At 45.6% G+C, this 16,673-nt stretch overlaps 1 protein-coding gene across 18 annotated transcripts in view; it reads left to right on the top strand.

Moving 5' to 3' along the window:
* Positions 1 to 16,315, top strand: part of ZNF618 (zinc finger protein 618) — a 200,860-nt gene extending 184,545 nt beyond the window's left edge. For all 18 annotated transcript variants that reach the window (XM_043870604.1, XM_043870600.1, XM_043870616.1 and 15 more), the window contains 2 exons: positions 7,673 to 7,774; positions 8,437 to 16,315. In XM_043870604.1, the coding sequence (XP_043726539.1) occupies positions 7,673 to 7,774; positions 8,437 to 9,953 (1,619 nt within the window). In that variant the 3' untranslated portion in view covers positions 9,954 to 16,315. The remainder of the gene's footprint in view (positions 1 to 7,672; positions 7,775 to 8,436) is intronic.
* The last annotated feature ends 358 nt before the right edge of the window (positions 16,316 to 16,673 follow it).

Raw genomic sequence — 16,673 nt, 5'->3', positions numbered from 1 at the left:
TATTGATCTTGTATCTTGAAATCTTGCTGAACTTATTTACAAGGTCTGATAGTTGTGTGTGTATCTGTGTTCTCTGTAGGATTTTCTATATACACAATGATGTAGTCTGTAATCTATAAATAGAGATAATTTTACTTCTTCTGTTCATCTGGATTCCCTTTCTTTTTGTTTTTCTTTCTTTTTTTCTAATTGCCCTGACTGGAACCTCTCATGCATATTGAATAAAAGAGATAGAGTGTTCATTTTTACCTTGTTCCTGATCTTAAGAGGAAAATTTTTAATGTTTAACCATTAACTATAATGTTAGCAATGGGTTTTTCATAGATGCCCTTTATCAGGTTGAAAATTCCCTTCAATTCCTAGTTTGTTGAGTGTTTTTATCATGAAAGAGTTTTGAATTTTGTCATTTAATTTTTCAGCATCAATTAAAATGATCAGGGAGTTTTTGTCCTTTATTCTGTTAATATAGTATTGGTTTTTGTATGTTGAACCAACCTGTATTCTTGGAATAAATGCTGCTTGGTCATAGGATATAACCTGTTGTGTGTGTTGTTGGATTTGGTTAGCTGTACTTTATTGAGGATGTTTGTATCTATATTCAAAAGGCATAGTGGACTATAGTTTATTTTCTTGTGACTTATTAGTCTGGATTCGGTATCAGAATAATACCTGCCTCATAGAATAAATTGAGAAGTGTTCCCTCCTATTTTCAGAAGAATTTGTGAAAAGTTCTTTAACGTATGATAAAATTCATCAATGAGCCTAGGCTTTCCTTTGCTTTTCTTTTTTATGGTCTGTACTTTGATTACTAATTCAGTTTTTGTATAGATATATCCAGATTTTCTGCTGCTTAAATAAGTTTTCATAGTTTATGTTTTCTAGGAACTTGTCTATTTCATCCAGGTTGTCTAATTGGTTAGAATACTACTGTTCATAGTATTTCCTTATAAATAATCCTTTTTATTTCTATCAGATCAGTCAAGGGTTTTTTTTTAGATGTCCTTTATCAAGTTGAAAAAGTTTCTTTCTCTTCCTAGCTTGCTGAGATTTTGTATCATGGGTGGGTATTGGATTTTATCACATTTAAAGTGCATTTTATCTATGGAGATAAAATGATTTTTCTTATTTTTTTCCCCTCAGTATAGGAAATTACACTGATTGGTTTTCTTTTATTAACTATCCCGTTTCTGGAATTAACTTTGCTTATTCGTGATGTGCTATTACTTTTATTTTTTATTTTATCCCACATGGCTTACAATTGAACCCAGGGCACAGCAGTGAAAGTTCTGAGTCCTAACTTCTGGACCACCGGGGAGCTCCCATGATGTGTTACAATTTTTATATATTGCTATATTTAATTTGCTAATATTTTGTTAAGCATTTTGTGTATATGTTGAGGGATATTGGTCTGTAGTTTCTTTCTTTTTTAAAAAAGAATATTTATTTATGTACTTATTTGGCAGCGCCTGGTCTTAGTTGAAGAAGCAAGCAGGATCTTCCAGCGGGATTTTGTAGTTGAGGTGTGCAAACTCTTAGTTGCAGCAAGTAGAATCTAGTTCCTTGACCAGAGATCGAACCTGGGGTCCCCCTGCACTGGGTGTGTGGAGTCTTAGCCACTGGACCACCAGGGACGTCCCTGGATTTTCTTTTCTTATAATTTTTTCTTTAGTTTTGGATCGAGATAATGACAGCCTTGTAAAATGAATTGGGAAATGCTCTTTCCTCTTCTGATTCTTGGGAGAATTTGTTTGGAATCCGTATTATTCCTTCCTTAAATATTTGGTGAAACGTTGCAGTCAACTCATGCAGGAGTTTTTGTTTGTGGGAAATTATGTGCGCTATGATCTGAATTTCTTAATAATTACAGAACTTGAAAGATTCAGATTGCCTATTTCTTCTGAAGTGAACTTAGATACTTTATATTTTTAGGTTTTTTTTTTTTGGGCATCACTTAAATGGTTGAATTTATTGGCATAACATTGTTCATAATCATTTTTTAAAATATTTATTTATTTGGCTGCATCAGGTCTTAGTTGCAGTCCGTGGGCTTTCTAGTTGTGTGTAGTGTCCGGAGTGCTAGAGCTCAGTACTTACAGCATGCGGGGCTTCTCTAGGTGCAGTGCTTGAGCTTAGTTACCTAGCATTGCATGTGGTATCTTATTTCTCCGACCAGGGATCAAACCTGTGTCCCCTGCATTAGAAGGTGGATTCTTAACAACTGGCTCACCAGGGAAATCCCTATATTCATGTCCCCATTAATCCCTTTAATATGTTTAGCATCTGTAGTGATGTCCCCTTCTTTTATTCCTACTACTAGTAATTTGCATTCCTCTCTTTTGTTTTTTTAATCTTTCTTATTAGAGGATTATCAATTTTACTGATTTCTACCAAGAATTAGCTTTTAGTTTGATTTCTATTGTTTATCCATTTTCGGTTTCATTCATTTCTGCTTTTATCTGTATTATTTTCTTCTGTTTATGTTAGACTTAACTTACTCTTTAAACTTAGTCTTTAGATCCCTTAGTGTTGAAGCTTTGTGACACTGATTTTAAACCTTTATTCTTTTCTAATAAAACTTTTAATGTTATAAATAACATTCATTTAGATGTATCCACAAATTTTGAAATCTGAGATCTGTATGTTTTAGTATTTAGCTCAAAGCATTTTCTGACCTCCCTAATATTTCTCTGACCTCTGAGTTACTTACAGGTGTGATGTTTAATATTCAAATAGTTGAAATATTTCCAAATATCTTTTTGTTATTGATTTCTAATTTAGTTCAGTTATGGTCAGAGACTATACTTTATATGATTTCAGTATTTTTGTATTCTACCGCCTTTCTCTGGGAATCCAATTGTATGTATATTGGACTGCTTGATGTTGTCTGCTTTCTGCTCATTTGTATTCAATCTTTTTCTTTTCTCATGAGAGGAACAGTTACTGAGAGAAGACAGTTTGAAATTTCCAGTTGTGGGTTTGGTTTGTCTGTTTCTTGTTCAGTTTTCTCAGCTTTTGCTTCATGTGATTTTGATGCTCTATCATCACTTGCACACAACATAGGATCATTATGTATTCTTGGTGATCTGACTTCTTTAGCATGATAAAGGTCTCTCACTACCCCTGGTCGTATTTCTTGTTCTGAGGTCTGTTTTTTCTGTAGTACTCCCACATGCATCGCCTGCCTTCTCTTCATTCCTCTTTGTGGAGTATACCTTTATTTAACCTTTTACTTTCAATTTACCCATGTCTTTATATTTAAATAGATTTCTTATAGATAGTATAGAGTGGATTCTTGGTTTTTTTTTTAAGTATGACATTCTCTAACTTTTACTTGGAATGTGGAGATCGTATCATTTGCATTTAATGTGATTTCAATATTCCTAGGTTTAAATCTACCATTTTCCTATTTGTTTACTGTTTCATTTGTTCTTTCTTCCTTTTTCTCTAATTTTTTTGCCTTATTTTGGACTGAGAATTTTTTATGATTCCATTTTTATCTCTACGATGAATTTATTAACTGTAATTCTTTGGGTGTTTTTAATGATTTCTGTCAGTTTTACACTATACATTTCTAATTTATTAAGTCTACTTTCAAAGGATATTAGCCCCCTTTGTATATTGTGTGAAAAACTTTCAACGAAATCTTCTATATCATTTTCCTAATCTTTCTATTATTGTTGCCATACAGTTTATTACTACATGTAATTACCACAATTCATTGTTACTATTTTCCATAGAGCAGTCAGTTACCTTGTTAAAGAGATTAAAAATGAGGGAAAACATCTTTTATGTTCATATATATACAGTTCCCAGTACTCTTCTTTTCTTTCTGTAGATCCAGATTCTTATTTGGTATCGTTTTTTTTTTTATACCTAAAGAACTTCCTTTAGTATTTCTTATAGTTGCAGGTCTAATTTTTTTTTCCCTTATTTATTTCCATTTGTGAAAGATAGTATCTTGTTGTTTATCTCCTTTACATATATTAGTATGTATATGTTAATCTCAAACTCATAATTTGTCCATCCTTCCTTTTTCCCTTTGGTAACCATAAGTTTGTTTTATCTGTCATGGGTCTATTTCTGTTTTGTATATAAGTTTATTTGTATCCTTTTTCTTTTTTGATTCCACATGTAAGTGATATCATATGGTACTTGTCATTGTCTGGCTTACTTCACTTAGTATGATCATCTCTAGGGCCTTCTGTGTTGCTGCAAATGGCATTATTTCATTTTTTTAATGTTCATTTATTTATTTGGCTGTACAGGGTCTAAGTTGAGGCATGTGGGATCTAGTTCCCCGAGCAGGGATTGAACTTGGGCTCCCTCCATCGGGAGCATGGAGTCTTAGCCATTGGACCACAGAAGTCCCTCATTCTTTTTTATAGCTGAGTAATATCCCATTGTATAAATATAGTTTATATCAACTGCATTATGATGTCTTCTTTATCCGTTCATCTAGGGCAGCCCTTAGAATTTTAGATTGACCTTCTCCTTTAACTTTGTTCTGTTGCCTGCTGGGTCTGTTGTTATTCTTACTTTTGTTCACCTGTACTTAATTTTTCCTCTTCTCTCACTGTTCCTGTCATTGGTTTTCAACAATTTTATTATGACACTGTGCCTTGGTGGTGTTTCCTTTGAGCTTTTAGAACTTGGTTTTATGGTTTTCATCTCATTTGGAAAAATTCTGGCCATTTCTTCAAATATTTTTTCTGCCTCACCCCCTTTCTCTGGGACTCCAAGTGTGTTAAACTGCTTAATATTGTCCATACCCCTTTTATTTATTTACAACCTTTTACCCAGTCTGGTTTTCACTGGATATTTTTTTTTGTTCTGTCTCCAACTTCACTAATTTTTTTTTCTTTGTGGCATCTAATTAGTTTTTGTCCCATACAGTGTATTTTTCCTATACCACTTATTTTTATATTTAGAAGTTCCACTTGAGTGTAGTTTAGTTTGCTCTTTTTCACATCTCCCATTTCTCTCCTTAGGATATTCATGTTTCCCTTCATATCTTGAGCATATTTATGATGTCTACAACTGCTGTTGTAAGATTTCTTATTGGCTAAATATATCATCTCTGTCCTTCCTAGGTCTGTTTCTGTTGATTAGGTTTTGGTTTTTGTTTTTTTGTTTTTTGTTTATTTTTTTCTGGTTATAGGTCATACTTGCCTACTATTTTGGATGTGCAGTACTGATGAGATGAATGACATTGTGAATTTCATATTGTTAGGTGCTAGTTTTTTAATTTTTTTAGAGAGTATTACATTTGGCTTACAGTTTGTTAACTGGAGTCACTTTAATACATTTGAGGCTTGTTCTTAAAATGTACTAGGGCAGGTCTAGGGCAGCGCTTATGGCTAATTTAGCTGCATAATAAGGGGGCTGTCCAGGGCTTCTCAGGTGGCACTAACGGTAAAGAAGCCCCTGCCGATGCAGGAGGCATAAGAGACCTGGGTTCAATCCCTGGGTCAGGAAGATCCCCTGGAGGAGGGCATGGCAACGCACTCCAGTATTCTTGCCTGGAAAATTCCATGGACAGAGGAGCTGACTGAAGTGGCGTAGCATATACGCACGCATACAAGGGGACTGTCCAATTTCTCATGCATTGAGGTTGGTCTCTCCATTCTGGTTGAGGGAACGCAGGTGACTTCCCCAGTGGGGTAGCCCTAGGAATTACCATCCTACTGCATTTTAATGATTCTTGCCCCGTTCCTGTGGAATTTGGTCCTATGTATTGGGCTTCCCAGGTGGCTCAGTGGGAAAGAATTCACCTGTCAGTGCAGGAGATGCAGGTTTGATCCCTGGTCAGGAAGATCCCCTGGAGAAGGAAATTGCCACCCACTCCAGTATTCTTGCCGGGGAAATCCCATGGACAGAAAAGCCTGGCAGGCTACAGTCCATGGGGTCGCAAAAGAGTCAGACACAACTTAGCGTGTAAGCAGCAATAGGCAGATCAGTTTCATCAAAAACTCCAGGGAACCCCCTACAATCTCCAGAGCTCTCTCTTGCTGACACTTCTTCTGCCTTAGTACTTTCCCCTGTAAATTCTAGCTGTCTCTGCCTGAATTTTGATCTCTATCTCTTAAAGGTGATCACTGTGCTTGTTAAATTCCCTGCCCCTATATGCAGCAGCATGAAAACAGGCGGTAAGCAGGGCAGTCAGAGAGCTCACCACATTTGCTTTTTCTGGGCTCACACCCCAGGTTGCCTGTTTGAAAGCAGTTGTATCATGATCAGTAGTTGTTTGCACCTGGAGAGCAGTTCCTATGGTAGGTCATCCTTAATGGGCAGAAGTGAAAGTCCCCTCCCCCCAGATTTTGATGCATAAATCTGTTCATTCTTTGACTTGTGAGTCTTAAGTACATATCTCTAAAAATACATATGAAGTTCTGATTAGAGTGTGCTTTTCATTATCTTATGCATTTTCACATGTTTCTCCAGGGTACACAGCCACCTTTCTAGTGGCTGTAAAATATTCCTTGAATGCCCATCCCAGAGTCTTCTAGATGGCTGACTGTGAATATGTAGAAGTTGGAGAAGTCTCTTTTCTAGGTATGAAAATTCTGGCCTTGACCTCTATGGTCTGATGCCTTAAATTGAGAAGAAAGGAAGAACAATGTCTGGCAATGCTGAACAGAGGCCACTGACCCACTGATAGCCTCAGATTGTGAATTCTACCTGTCAGATGATGTCTCAAGGAGGTACACCCACAACAATAAAAGAGCACAGAAAAACAGTATTAGAATATTGGGCAAATAGGTTCATAGCAGAATAGTCATACTGGAAATGGCACAGCCCTGAAACTCAGGACCTAGGGTGTAGTTAATAATTGGTAAAGTATGGCGCAGTAAAAGATTGTGTGGTCATTTCTGATGGCAAATAGGTAACTCAAGACGATTTCTACTCAAGACAGTTCTAAAAAAATGTCAAGAAGTAATCGTGCATAGAAGAGTATGGCGTGTGCCCATTACTTAAAACTGAACACCAGTGTATATGTACATGTTAACAAAAATTAGGGAAATTCATGGAGGGCATACCTCGGTACCAAAGGACCTGGGCTGTGCGTCCCAGCTCTGCTGCTGGCTTTCCGTGTGATCCCGAGGAGATCCTTTGCTATGTGTGCCCTTTAGTTTCCACCTTCTGCATGTAACGAGGGGGTTGAGAATTGTATACTTTATGTCATATAGGGCTCTGGTTTTGTTGTGTTCATCTAATTAAGTTTCTAGTAAGTACACTAAAAAGACAAAAAGACACACTTCAAAGAAGCAAGTGTGAGATGCTTTCTGCCTCTTGGGGTATAATGGGCACCCCCTCCGCAGTCTCAGTTAGAACTTTGTGCTTGTGGGTGTTGGGGGGCCTCCCATCCAGACTCAGAACACAGCACTTCCCATTCCCCGAGTGCTGACTCCATGCTGGGCACTGTGCCCACTGCTCTTTCCGTATATTATCTCTTATTAGTCCTTCCAGCAATTGTGGGATTATCTTCATTCTTCCAAGTGATGAAAATGATGCTTTGCAGGCATCAGATAGTTGTCTAAGGAGCCAGGATTTGAACCCAGGCCCATGTCCCAGAGACCAGGCTTGCCTTCACTTGCATGCTCTCGTTCTCTCCTTGTTAGCAGACAGGCCTCTGGCACTTCAGGGAAATACACTGTCCCCTTTGTGCCCACAGCGGACAACGAAAACAACATCGCCTCCAACCAGTCCCGATCGCCCCCTGCTGTCGTGGAGGAGAAGTGGAAGCCCCAAGCCCAGAGGAACAGCGCCAACAACAGTAGGTCTTTCCCAGGCAGATGCCAGGAACTGGTGGAAGTCTGCTCCAGCACCTCCCCCAGTTTGTTCCCCTCTGCCCCCCTCCCCACCCCTGTACCGCCCATGGTGATGCAAGACCACGCGTAACGGTTTGTCAAGCACTTTCACACCTGAGACGTAGTTGATGGGAATTTGACCTCACGGGATGGATGGAGGCGGCCTGGGGAGACGTGATCTATTTGTGATCAGAGAACACAAATTCATGACAGATTCAGAGTTAGAATTCACTCTCCACAATTTCTCTGGTCTGCTTTTTCCTGACACTGTGGCCTCATGTATCTTATTCACTAACACCTTCTGTATCAGAGGCTGTTTCTGGATTGAGGAAGAGGTTAGACTACTTAGCTTCAGAGGCCGAGCTGAATGGCACATGCAGCAACTATTTGCACACATAACCACTACACTCCGTTCCCCTGCCCAGGGCAGACATTACTAGTCAATCACAGAACTTCATTCCCAGGAGACTGTCACATGTTAAAGACTTGCCACGACCATCAGTTTGCACACCAGATGAAATCGCTTCGTAATGCCTAATACTAGATGCTTGAGTATTATGCTGCTGCCAGACCACGGAGCCTTGAATGCCAGGATTAATCACTTCTCTCTTTGTGTCCCCCTCACCAGCCACGACCAGTGGTTTGACACCCAACAGCATGATCCCCGAGAAGGAGCGGCAGAACATCGCAGAGCGGCTCCTGCGCGTCATGTGCGCCGACCTGGGTGCTCTGAGCGTGGTGAGCGGGAAGGAGTTCCTGAAGCTGGCCCAGACGCTGGTGGACAGCGGCGCCCGCTACGGGGCCTTCTCGGTCACCGAGATCCTGGGCAACTTCAACACGCTGGCGCTGAAGCACCTGCCGCGCATGTACAACCAGGTGAAGGTGAAGGTGACGTGCGCCTTGGGCAGCAACGCCTGCCTGGGCATCGGCGTGACCTGCCACTCGCAGAGCGTCGGCCCCGACTCCTGCTACATCCTCACGGCCTACCAGGCCGAGGGCAACCACATCAAGAGCTACGTGCTGGGCGTGAAGGGCGCGGACATCCGCGACAGCGGCGACCTGGTGCACCACTGGGTGCAGAATGTGCTATCGGAGTTCGTGATGTCGGAGATCAGGACGGTGTACGTGACGGACTGCCGGGTGAGCGCGTCCGCCTTCTCCAAGGCCGGCATGTGCCTGCGCTGCTCAGCCTGCGCCTTGAACTCGGTGGTGCAGAGCGTGCTGAGCAAGCGGACGCTGCAGGCCCGCAGCATGCACGAGGTCATCGAGCTGCTCAACGTGTGCGAGGACCTGGCGGGCTCCACCGGCCTCGCCAAGGAGACCTTCGGCTCGCTGGAGGAGACCTCGCCGCCGCCCTGCTGGAACTCCGTCACGGACTCGCTGCTGCTGGTGCATGAGCGCTACGAGCAGATCTGCGAGTTCTACAGCCGGGCCAAGAAGATGAACCTCATCCAGAGCCTCAACAAGCACCTGCTCAGCAACCTGGCCGCCATCCTGACGCCGGTGAAGCAGGCGGTCATCGAGCTGAGCAACGAGAGCCAGCCCACCCTGCAGCTGGTGCTCCCCACCTACGTCCGGCTGGAGAAGCTGTTCACGGCCAAGGCCAACGACGCGGGCACCGTCAGCAAGCTCTGCCACCTCTTCCTGGAGGCGCTCAAGGAGAACTTCAAGGTGCACCCGGCGCACAAGGTGGCCATGATCCTGGACCCGCAGCAGAAGCTGCGGCCCGTCCCCCCCTACCAGCACGAGGAGATCATCGGCAAGGTGTGCGAGCTCATCAATGAGGTCAAGGAGTCCTGGACCGAGGAGGCCGACTTCGAGCCCGCAGCCAAGAAGCCCCGCTCCGCCCCCGGAGAAAACCCTGCCACGCAGGAGGACGACCGGCTCGGGAAGAACGAAGTGTACGATTACCTGCAGGAGCCCCTCTTCCAGGCCACCCCCGATCTCTTCCAGTACTGGTCGTGCGTGACCCAAAAGCACACGAAACTCGCCAAGCTCGCCTTCTGGCTCCTCGCGGTGCCGGCCGTGGGGGCCAGGAGCGGGTGTGTAAATATGTGTGAACAAGCACTTCTCATCAAAAGGAGGCGACTGCTCAGTCCAGAAGATATGAACAAACTCATGTTTCTGAAATCCAACATGCTTTAAGACTTCCAGATTGGGAAAAAAAAAAAATGAAAGAGAAAAAGAAAAGAGAATGTTCAAAGAAGGAAAAAAAAAAAAAAAAACCACACAACACTGTCGCAAACAAAGAAAAGGAATTTAAGTTCTAAACACTGTGGACCTCATTATAAATGCCCCCTGGAAACTTAAGTGCTTTTTTTTCAGTGTGTGCGTGCATGTGTGTGCACGGGCGGCTCTGTGCTCATCTGCGTGGCCACCAAAGCGTTGCACACGTGTGCACACACATACTCCCCTGGTGCATGCATGCATGCCCCCTCGTGGGCACGTGTGCATTAAACTGGGCGTGTCAGGAAAGCTGAGTGTTTGGGAAAGAGGGAAGACGCTTCACTTCCTTTTCTCAGTGAGGGGGCTTTAAAAGATTCCATTTTCAGGTGTGCAGATTGTACAAACTGATGTTGTGAAATGTTCAGGCAGCTGAGATCTGAAGTGACTTGACACTCTCTGTCCTTCACCCTGTGGTTCCCCCCCCCCACTGCCCACCACCCCTGCCCCCAGCCTTCCTGACCCTATCACGCCCCACTCCTCCCCAGCTGCCCTGCCATGGATTCTCCAAACTGCATCAGATGGACAGCTTCTGCACTGGACTTTGTTCTCGTTCACCTTCAGGGCATTGAGCTGCTGCCTTTGCGATACCCCTGGGTGTCAGGGGGCAGCCGCCTTAGAAACACACCTATCTATCTCCCCAAATCAGGAAAGGAGACTTTTAAGAATATAAAGCTGACCTTTTGCTTTTTAATATAAGAGAGAAAAAAAAAGACATTTTCAAAGAAGTATAAGATAACTGTCTCCACTCCTTAATAATTTTTTCCCTAACATTTTAGGAGTTTTTGCCTTTTTTTTTTTTTTCTTCAAATTTGATTTAGACTCTGCTAGGAGGCACTGAATGTCTATAACTTATATTTTGGAGAGTTTTTTTGTGGTTTTTTTTTTTTTTTTGATTGCCCTTTTTGTTCCTCAAGTCACACTGTAAACTAGCTCATCTCAGTGGTGTATTCAGTATCCTGAGGTTTTTATCAACCTTCCCTGTACAGTCCAGTTTTCCTGTATTTGAAACAGCCAAGACTGTGAACTTGGCCGTGCTGTTTGGAGACCAGGAGAGGTGTTGGAGTCACAGGTCTCGCAGACGTGGGATTTGGTGGAAGCCATAGAGAAACATGTGGCTTAGGAGTGCTGACTGTAAGTGGAAGACCACCCTCCTGGCTCGCTGTGTCTGGTACTGCGAATGTCTGATTTCTATACCCAGAGTGCATTACACTACTTGCCGCGTCACTGACCCTTCCGGCTCAGCAGGGAATCCTGAGTTGATCCATGTTCACATCCATCACACCTCAGACCCACAACCTCCTCTTCCTCCCCAGGACCCCGGAGATTCCGGGGGGTCCACTACCCACGGCCCTGGAGGTCCCCCACATGAGCCTCAGCCCTCCTTCTAGGATGGTAGTTGAGCATGGTGCCTTGCGGGCCAAATGACAGATGTTTGAGGGTGGAATGGCATTAGGCCACATTCAACTTGATGCTGTGAAAGACGGTTTTAGGCTTTTCTTCCTCTGTGAGCGGTTTATGTTCCACACACTTAGCCTAAATGCCAACACGGTGACCCTTTCCCCTCTCAAGAGGTGGTTTTGTCAGGATCAATGCTCAGCCTCCCACCCCACCTCTCAGTGAATATGTACTGGTGGTCCCATATCCCCTCGGTGCCCACCATCGCTGGGGGGGCGCCATTTGCAAAGGCACATTCTACCATCCTGGTGGGTTGACCAAGTCCACCACATCCCTCCTTAGTAATAAAACATTGTTCAACTGCGAGATACCTCGATTTCAAAAAGCACTGTACAACAGCCCTCTCCCCCCGCCCCGGTCCATGGCAGTAACGTTGGGGAAGTTAATTTAAAAACTCAAGGCTTAAGATCATGGACCAGAACACTGTCCCAGGTGCCAAGCCTGCTCAGTTTGCCTCATGAGAACTAACCCTCCGCGTCTTGGACATACTGAAATGCATCCCAGAGGGTCGTTTCCACGTTCACTGCAGCAAGCCATGGTCTCAGGAACCACCATGCCATTTCCTCTCCCAGAGAAGTTCTGGGCACGTACTCCACAACATTTCCAAGGGGTTTCACACGGTCAGAAGAGCCTCTTATCTGCACTGGACCGTCACCTTGTGTCACGTTCTGTAGTGTATGGGAGCATCGACAGGCTATTTGATGAGACTTTGGGAGACATTCAAGAAGGGGGCTGCAGGCTTGTTGATGGGTGAGATGCCTACAACCAAAGGCCTCCAGCCTTGCTGCTGGGGAGACCTGGCACTCTGAGCCACATAGGAGGGTGGAAGCTGCCGGTGTTGTGTAGTTGGTGGGAGTCAAGCCTCGGAGCCCATCCTCTCTCTCCTTTTGAGCGGGGAGCTGTGCTGGTCTTGCCTCATTTTCAGGGCCACTCAGCAAATCGGCATTTCACTGTCTTGCAAAGCCATCAGGACCAAGCCCAAGTATCAGCGTCCTTGGAACTCGGGGATGTCTGCCCTCCAGCATGAAGTTTCGAGGAAGTCTTCACCAAATTCCAGGTATCGAGTTACACATGTCACCTCCTGTTCTGTCCCTCCTTTCCACCTCAGTTCGATCCTTAGGACTTGGCTTGCTTTGCAGAGATGATGTGAGTGCCACTAGGTTTCTGAAGGCTGTCTCCTGGGACTGCCTTGTCCAGGTACGGGCAGAGGGTGGCAGGTAATCATTTCTCTCTTCCAGTCTTTGGTTCTTCAGACACTGTTGTTGCCAATAGGAAGGGCTGTACCAAGGTGCCCCCGCCTTCTGTCTGCCTTCTCACGCAGGCAGCTCGCATACTGCAGATCCCCTTGCAGTGAACAGCTTAATAAAACCCAAAGATCTCACAGGCCCAGCCACTGGCCCCTCATCTCCAGCAATATCCACCCTATCCAAATTCTAGCTCAGCCAAAGGATTGAGGTCGGCTCTTCCAGCTCATCTCCTGGCACTTAGCCTGACTTGGACCTTCAGAAAGTTTCTGTCTTCTGCCTCCCAGTTCTGTGACCACTAACCACTATGGGACTCTGCAGCTCAAGGCGGTCGATTGCCTGCTGACTTGGACACAATTTGCCAGAAGCATGTGATTCCCAGGACAGAAGGGGCCTTGCTGCTGATATGCATGGACCCCAGCGAGGGGGCGGAGAAAACACACCTCCACTCTGCAGGATTTTCCCGCCTCCTCTGAGGTCAGTGGGCTTCACCACCAAACCCCAAGCCAAGGACCATAGCCTCATGGGTGGGGCCACAGATGTGGAGTAACCGAGTGGTCTCTGCTCCACCAAGAGCAGGTGTGCCATCCCAGTTGTCATGAATGGATGCCCGGACTTGTGTCAACGTGGTTCTTCTTCCCTCCGCCCAGGTCCACCAGCCAGGCCTCCCTCCAGATGGTAGCTGGGAACCGGGAAACAGAGGGGCCATCAGATGAAGCTCCTTTGTGGCTACTCTTCATTTCAGGGTTCATGGCGCAGAAAACCACCTACTGTGTCTGTGACCAAGGACACTGCCATCACCCTGCCTGGCAGCTTCATAGTTGGCATCTTGGCTTTGGCTCTTGGCTGGGAAAAGGATGCTGAGGTTTCCTGGTGAGGAGAGAACAGTCCGATGACACAGTTGAGAAGTTTTGCATCTCCCGATTTCTGGGAAGGACTCGGACGTCAGCTCTGTAGGCTGGTGAGCCTCCTCTCCTTCAGCTTGCTCTTTTCTCTCCTGCACTTTCAAGAAACACCAGAGAAACACTCTGCAAGGCATGTTTTCCACCGTGAAGCTGGCCCTCTGCCCTTAGGGGTCACCCAGGCTTGTGCTTGAACTTGGACTAAACTCCTTGGAAAGTGGGTACCTGAAGAGCTGTTGGGGATGCCGCAGGCACTCTCGGAGGCCACAGGTTCACAGGGAAGGTTTGGAACAAACCTGGGATGCTGATGGAGAAGGGAGGGCCTATGAGGAATGACCCAGAAGGGGACAGTACTGGGGAGTTGCCATGACGACGGGTGTGCTGGCAAAGATGGAGTGAGGAGGCATGCAGGGCACACCCGGAAGTCTCCTCCTGCCCGCATGGAGCTGGGCAAGTTCACAGCCCTGCCCTTGCCTGGGGAACAGCGGCAGCTCCTCTGTGCCTGGGTTGTTCCTGGGGGAGGGCTTCCAGAAAGGCTGCTGGCTTAGATGAAACCAAGAGGCTCAGTAAGGCTCAGGCTGTCCCCTGGAGACAGTAGGTGGGGAGGGGGGCTCCTGTGTGGGCCCTGCCGGCCCCACCTCGGCCCCCTCTATCCAGTCGGGCCCGTGTTAGAACTGGGAAGGGGCCTGCCCCCTCGTCACTGTGGCTAATGTTTGCTAGGCCAGTTATGGTGAACCAATGATACAGTGTTCTCCCTCTTATGTTTCCCCTCCCAGTTTTCCCTTCTCGGGGTTTTCTGGAGGATTTTGTTGTTGTTTTCCTTCCTCTCTCATTTGGGTTTGAGGATCGTGGTCCGTGGCGCCCCATCGTTCTCTAGAGGGGCCCTGTAGTTTCCGTGCAGAGGCACCTGCTCCGCTTTGATGAGGGTGAAGGGCGTCGGGTTGCTATTTGTGTTTTCATGGCCCCACCGCGGCCGCCACCATGGGCGTTGCTTTAAGATTCACCTCCGGTACCGAGAAGATGTGCTAGGTCTGCAGCTGGGTGTCAGCATCAGGACCCACTGGGGGCCTCCCCACCCACACGTCCCACCGGGCACCTTCGACTCTTCGAACCAAAGTTCCTTTTAGGGGCACAGCCCAGCCTTGTCCGCAACCTCAGGGGCCTGGGATCCCCGTGGCGCTTCCTAAAGTCCAGGTTGGCGGAGACCATGACGTCTGAGGCCAGCCAGAAGGGGGGCTCCTCCCACAACCCAGGTGCCAGCCGGTCCCCGCCTAGGACCCTTCCCTCCCACCCAAACGGGGTCCCAGACAGGGTAGCCGGGTTCCAAAGCGGTGAGCGAGCTCGTGGACACAGGGCTGGAACTTGCCAGCCAGGAGACAGAGGGCCCCGCGGGGCTGGAAGCTACCAGACCCACTGGGCAGCGTGTCCAGGGCCATTCAGATTCCAAGCATCAGGAGGTCATTTTGTACAACCACCTGAAGCGAGATATTTTTTAAAGAGCATAAATTATTTTCAGTTGTTCTCTGATGACCCTACCTTTTTTTTTTTTTTTTTTGCCCATAACTTCATGTCGGTGATTCTTTCACATCAGGTAAATCTTATGAAAGCCTTGGTGCCCCCTCCCTCCCAGGCCCCCCTCAGTAACCACGTGTGTGCACCCCCCCATTCTTTCTCAGTAGTTAAAGACGTTCTAGGCAATACCATGGACACATCTGACTGTGTCTCTCTCTTCGAGTGCAAGAAACTCAAGTCATCTTAAAAAAATACAAAAAAAAAAAAATTTACAAAAAAAAGAAACACACGAAAAAAATATCTTTTTTAGGCCAGAGTTTTCTACAGGTATTAATGAATATTTTTCTTAATCCTTATAAGTTTTATGTGTTTAATATTTCTTAATACCGGTAGCATTAATTTATACTTTTGTAGCAACACAATATTTTTATAAACAGCCAGTGCTTGGCTCAAGTCTCCACAAGGGGTTTGTTCAGGGTTTTCTTGGGACCCTGTGTACCATGTACTGTATTTAAAAAAAAAAAAAAAGTTACCTAGTGTCACCCTTGCTGTGTTAATTAACAAAAGACGTTGTTCGCGGTCTCCTCTGTCGTTGATGTGGATCCAGCAGCTCTGCAAGGAGTCACGTTGCATGGGGGTTGAGTTGATGGTTCTTGTGATTTGTAAACCCCCGAGACCAAACTTGAGGGTTTATTTAAGGTTTTCTGTTTGTCCTTTGGGTTTTCGGTTTCATTTTGGTTTGGGTACCGTTTCTCCATTTATAGCCAAATCAGTTTTGTGGTGTTTAAAACTTTTACTGATGTCAAATGGAGGAAAGGAACAGGAAAAAAAAAAAAAAGAGAGATTTTTACAGAGTAATAAAATTTAAAACTGAGCTGTTTAAATGTTTGCTGTTTTTACCTGTCTGTTCTTGTCCAAAAGTGGGACATTCCCAGGGTGAAGAGGAAGGGTCCACTTGGTTCCTTAAATCGCCAAAAGCCCCAGTCCAGAATTCAACACCCCCTACCCTCCTCCCCCGGATTCTTGCAACATTATTTCCTGGTTGGTTGATGCCAAGGCAAAAAGATATCCTTTTAATGGTTAGAGAGAATCAGTTGCTTAAATAAATGATTTCATGTCAGTGTTGTATTTATGGTTTTACAATAAAACAACCTTTAGGAAGATGGCAGTGTGTGGTGTTATTTCTTGGGCTTGGGGTTGGGCCATGTCGTCCAGGCAGGAGCAGGGCGCTAGAGAGCAGAGATGTCGCCTGGGGGTGACGGAGCTGGAGTCCATCCCGAGGGGACATTGGATGAGGTCGGGGTGACCCTGGACACCAGAGCCGAGCCTGTGGTATCTGATGAATGAGGCCCAAGAGCACGTGGCCCCCTGGGCCTTGCTCTTGAGCGCTGTCCCGGGGAGGAAGGGTGGCCCAGGCCCCAAGGAGCACACCCAGCTTTGCCTGGACTGATGCCTTTTATGTGATGTTGTGGGTTGTGTGTACCGTCCATTTTCTGAGGAAGGGTGCCGTGGCTTTTGCCAAGTTC

The sequence above is a fragment of the Cervus elaphus genome, chromosome 16 (genome assembly GCF_910594005.1).
Source record: "Cervus elaphus chromosome 16, mCerEla1.1, whole genome shotgun sequence".
Taxonomy (NCBI): Eukaryota; Metazoa; Chordata; class Mammalia; order Artiodactyla; family Cervidae; genus Cervus; species Cervus elaphus.
Note: the sequence above shows the minus strand (reverse complement) of the source record. Positions and strands in the feature narration are given on the sequence as shown.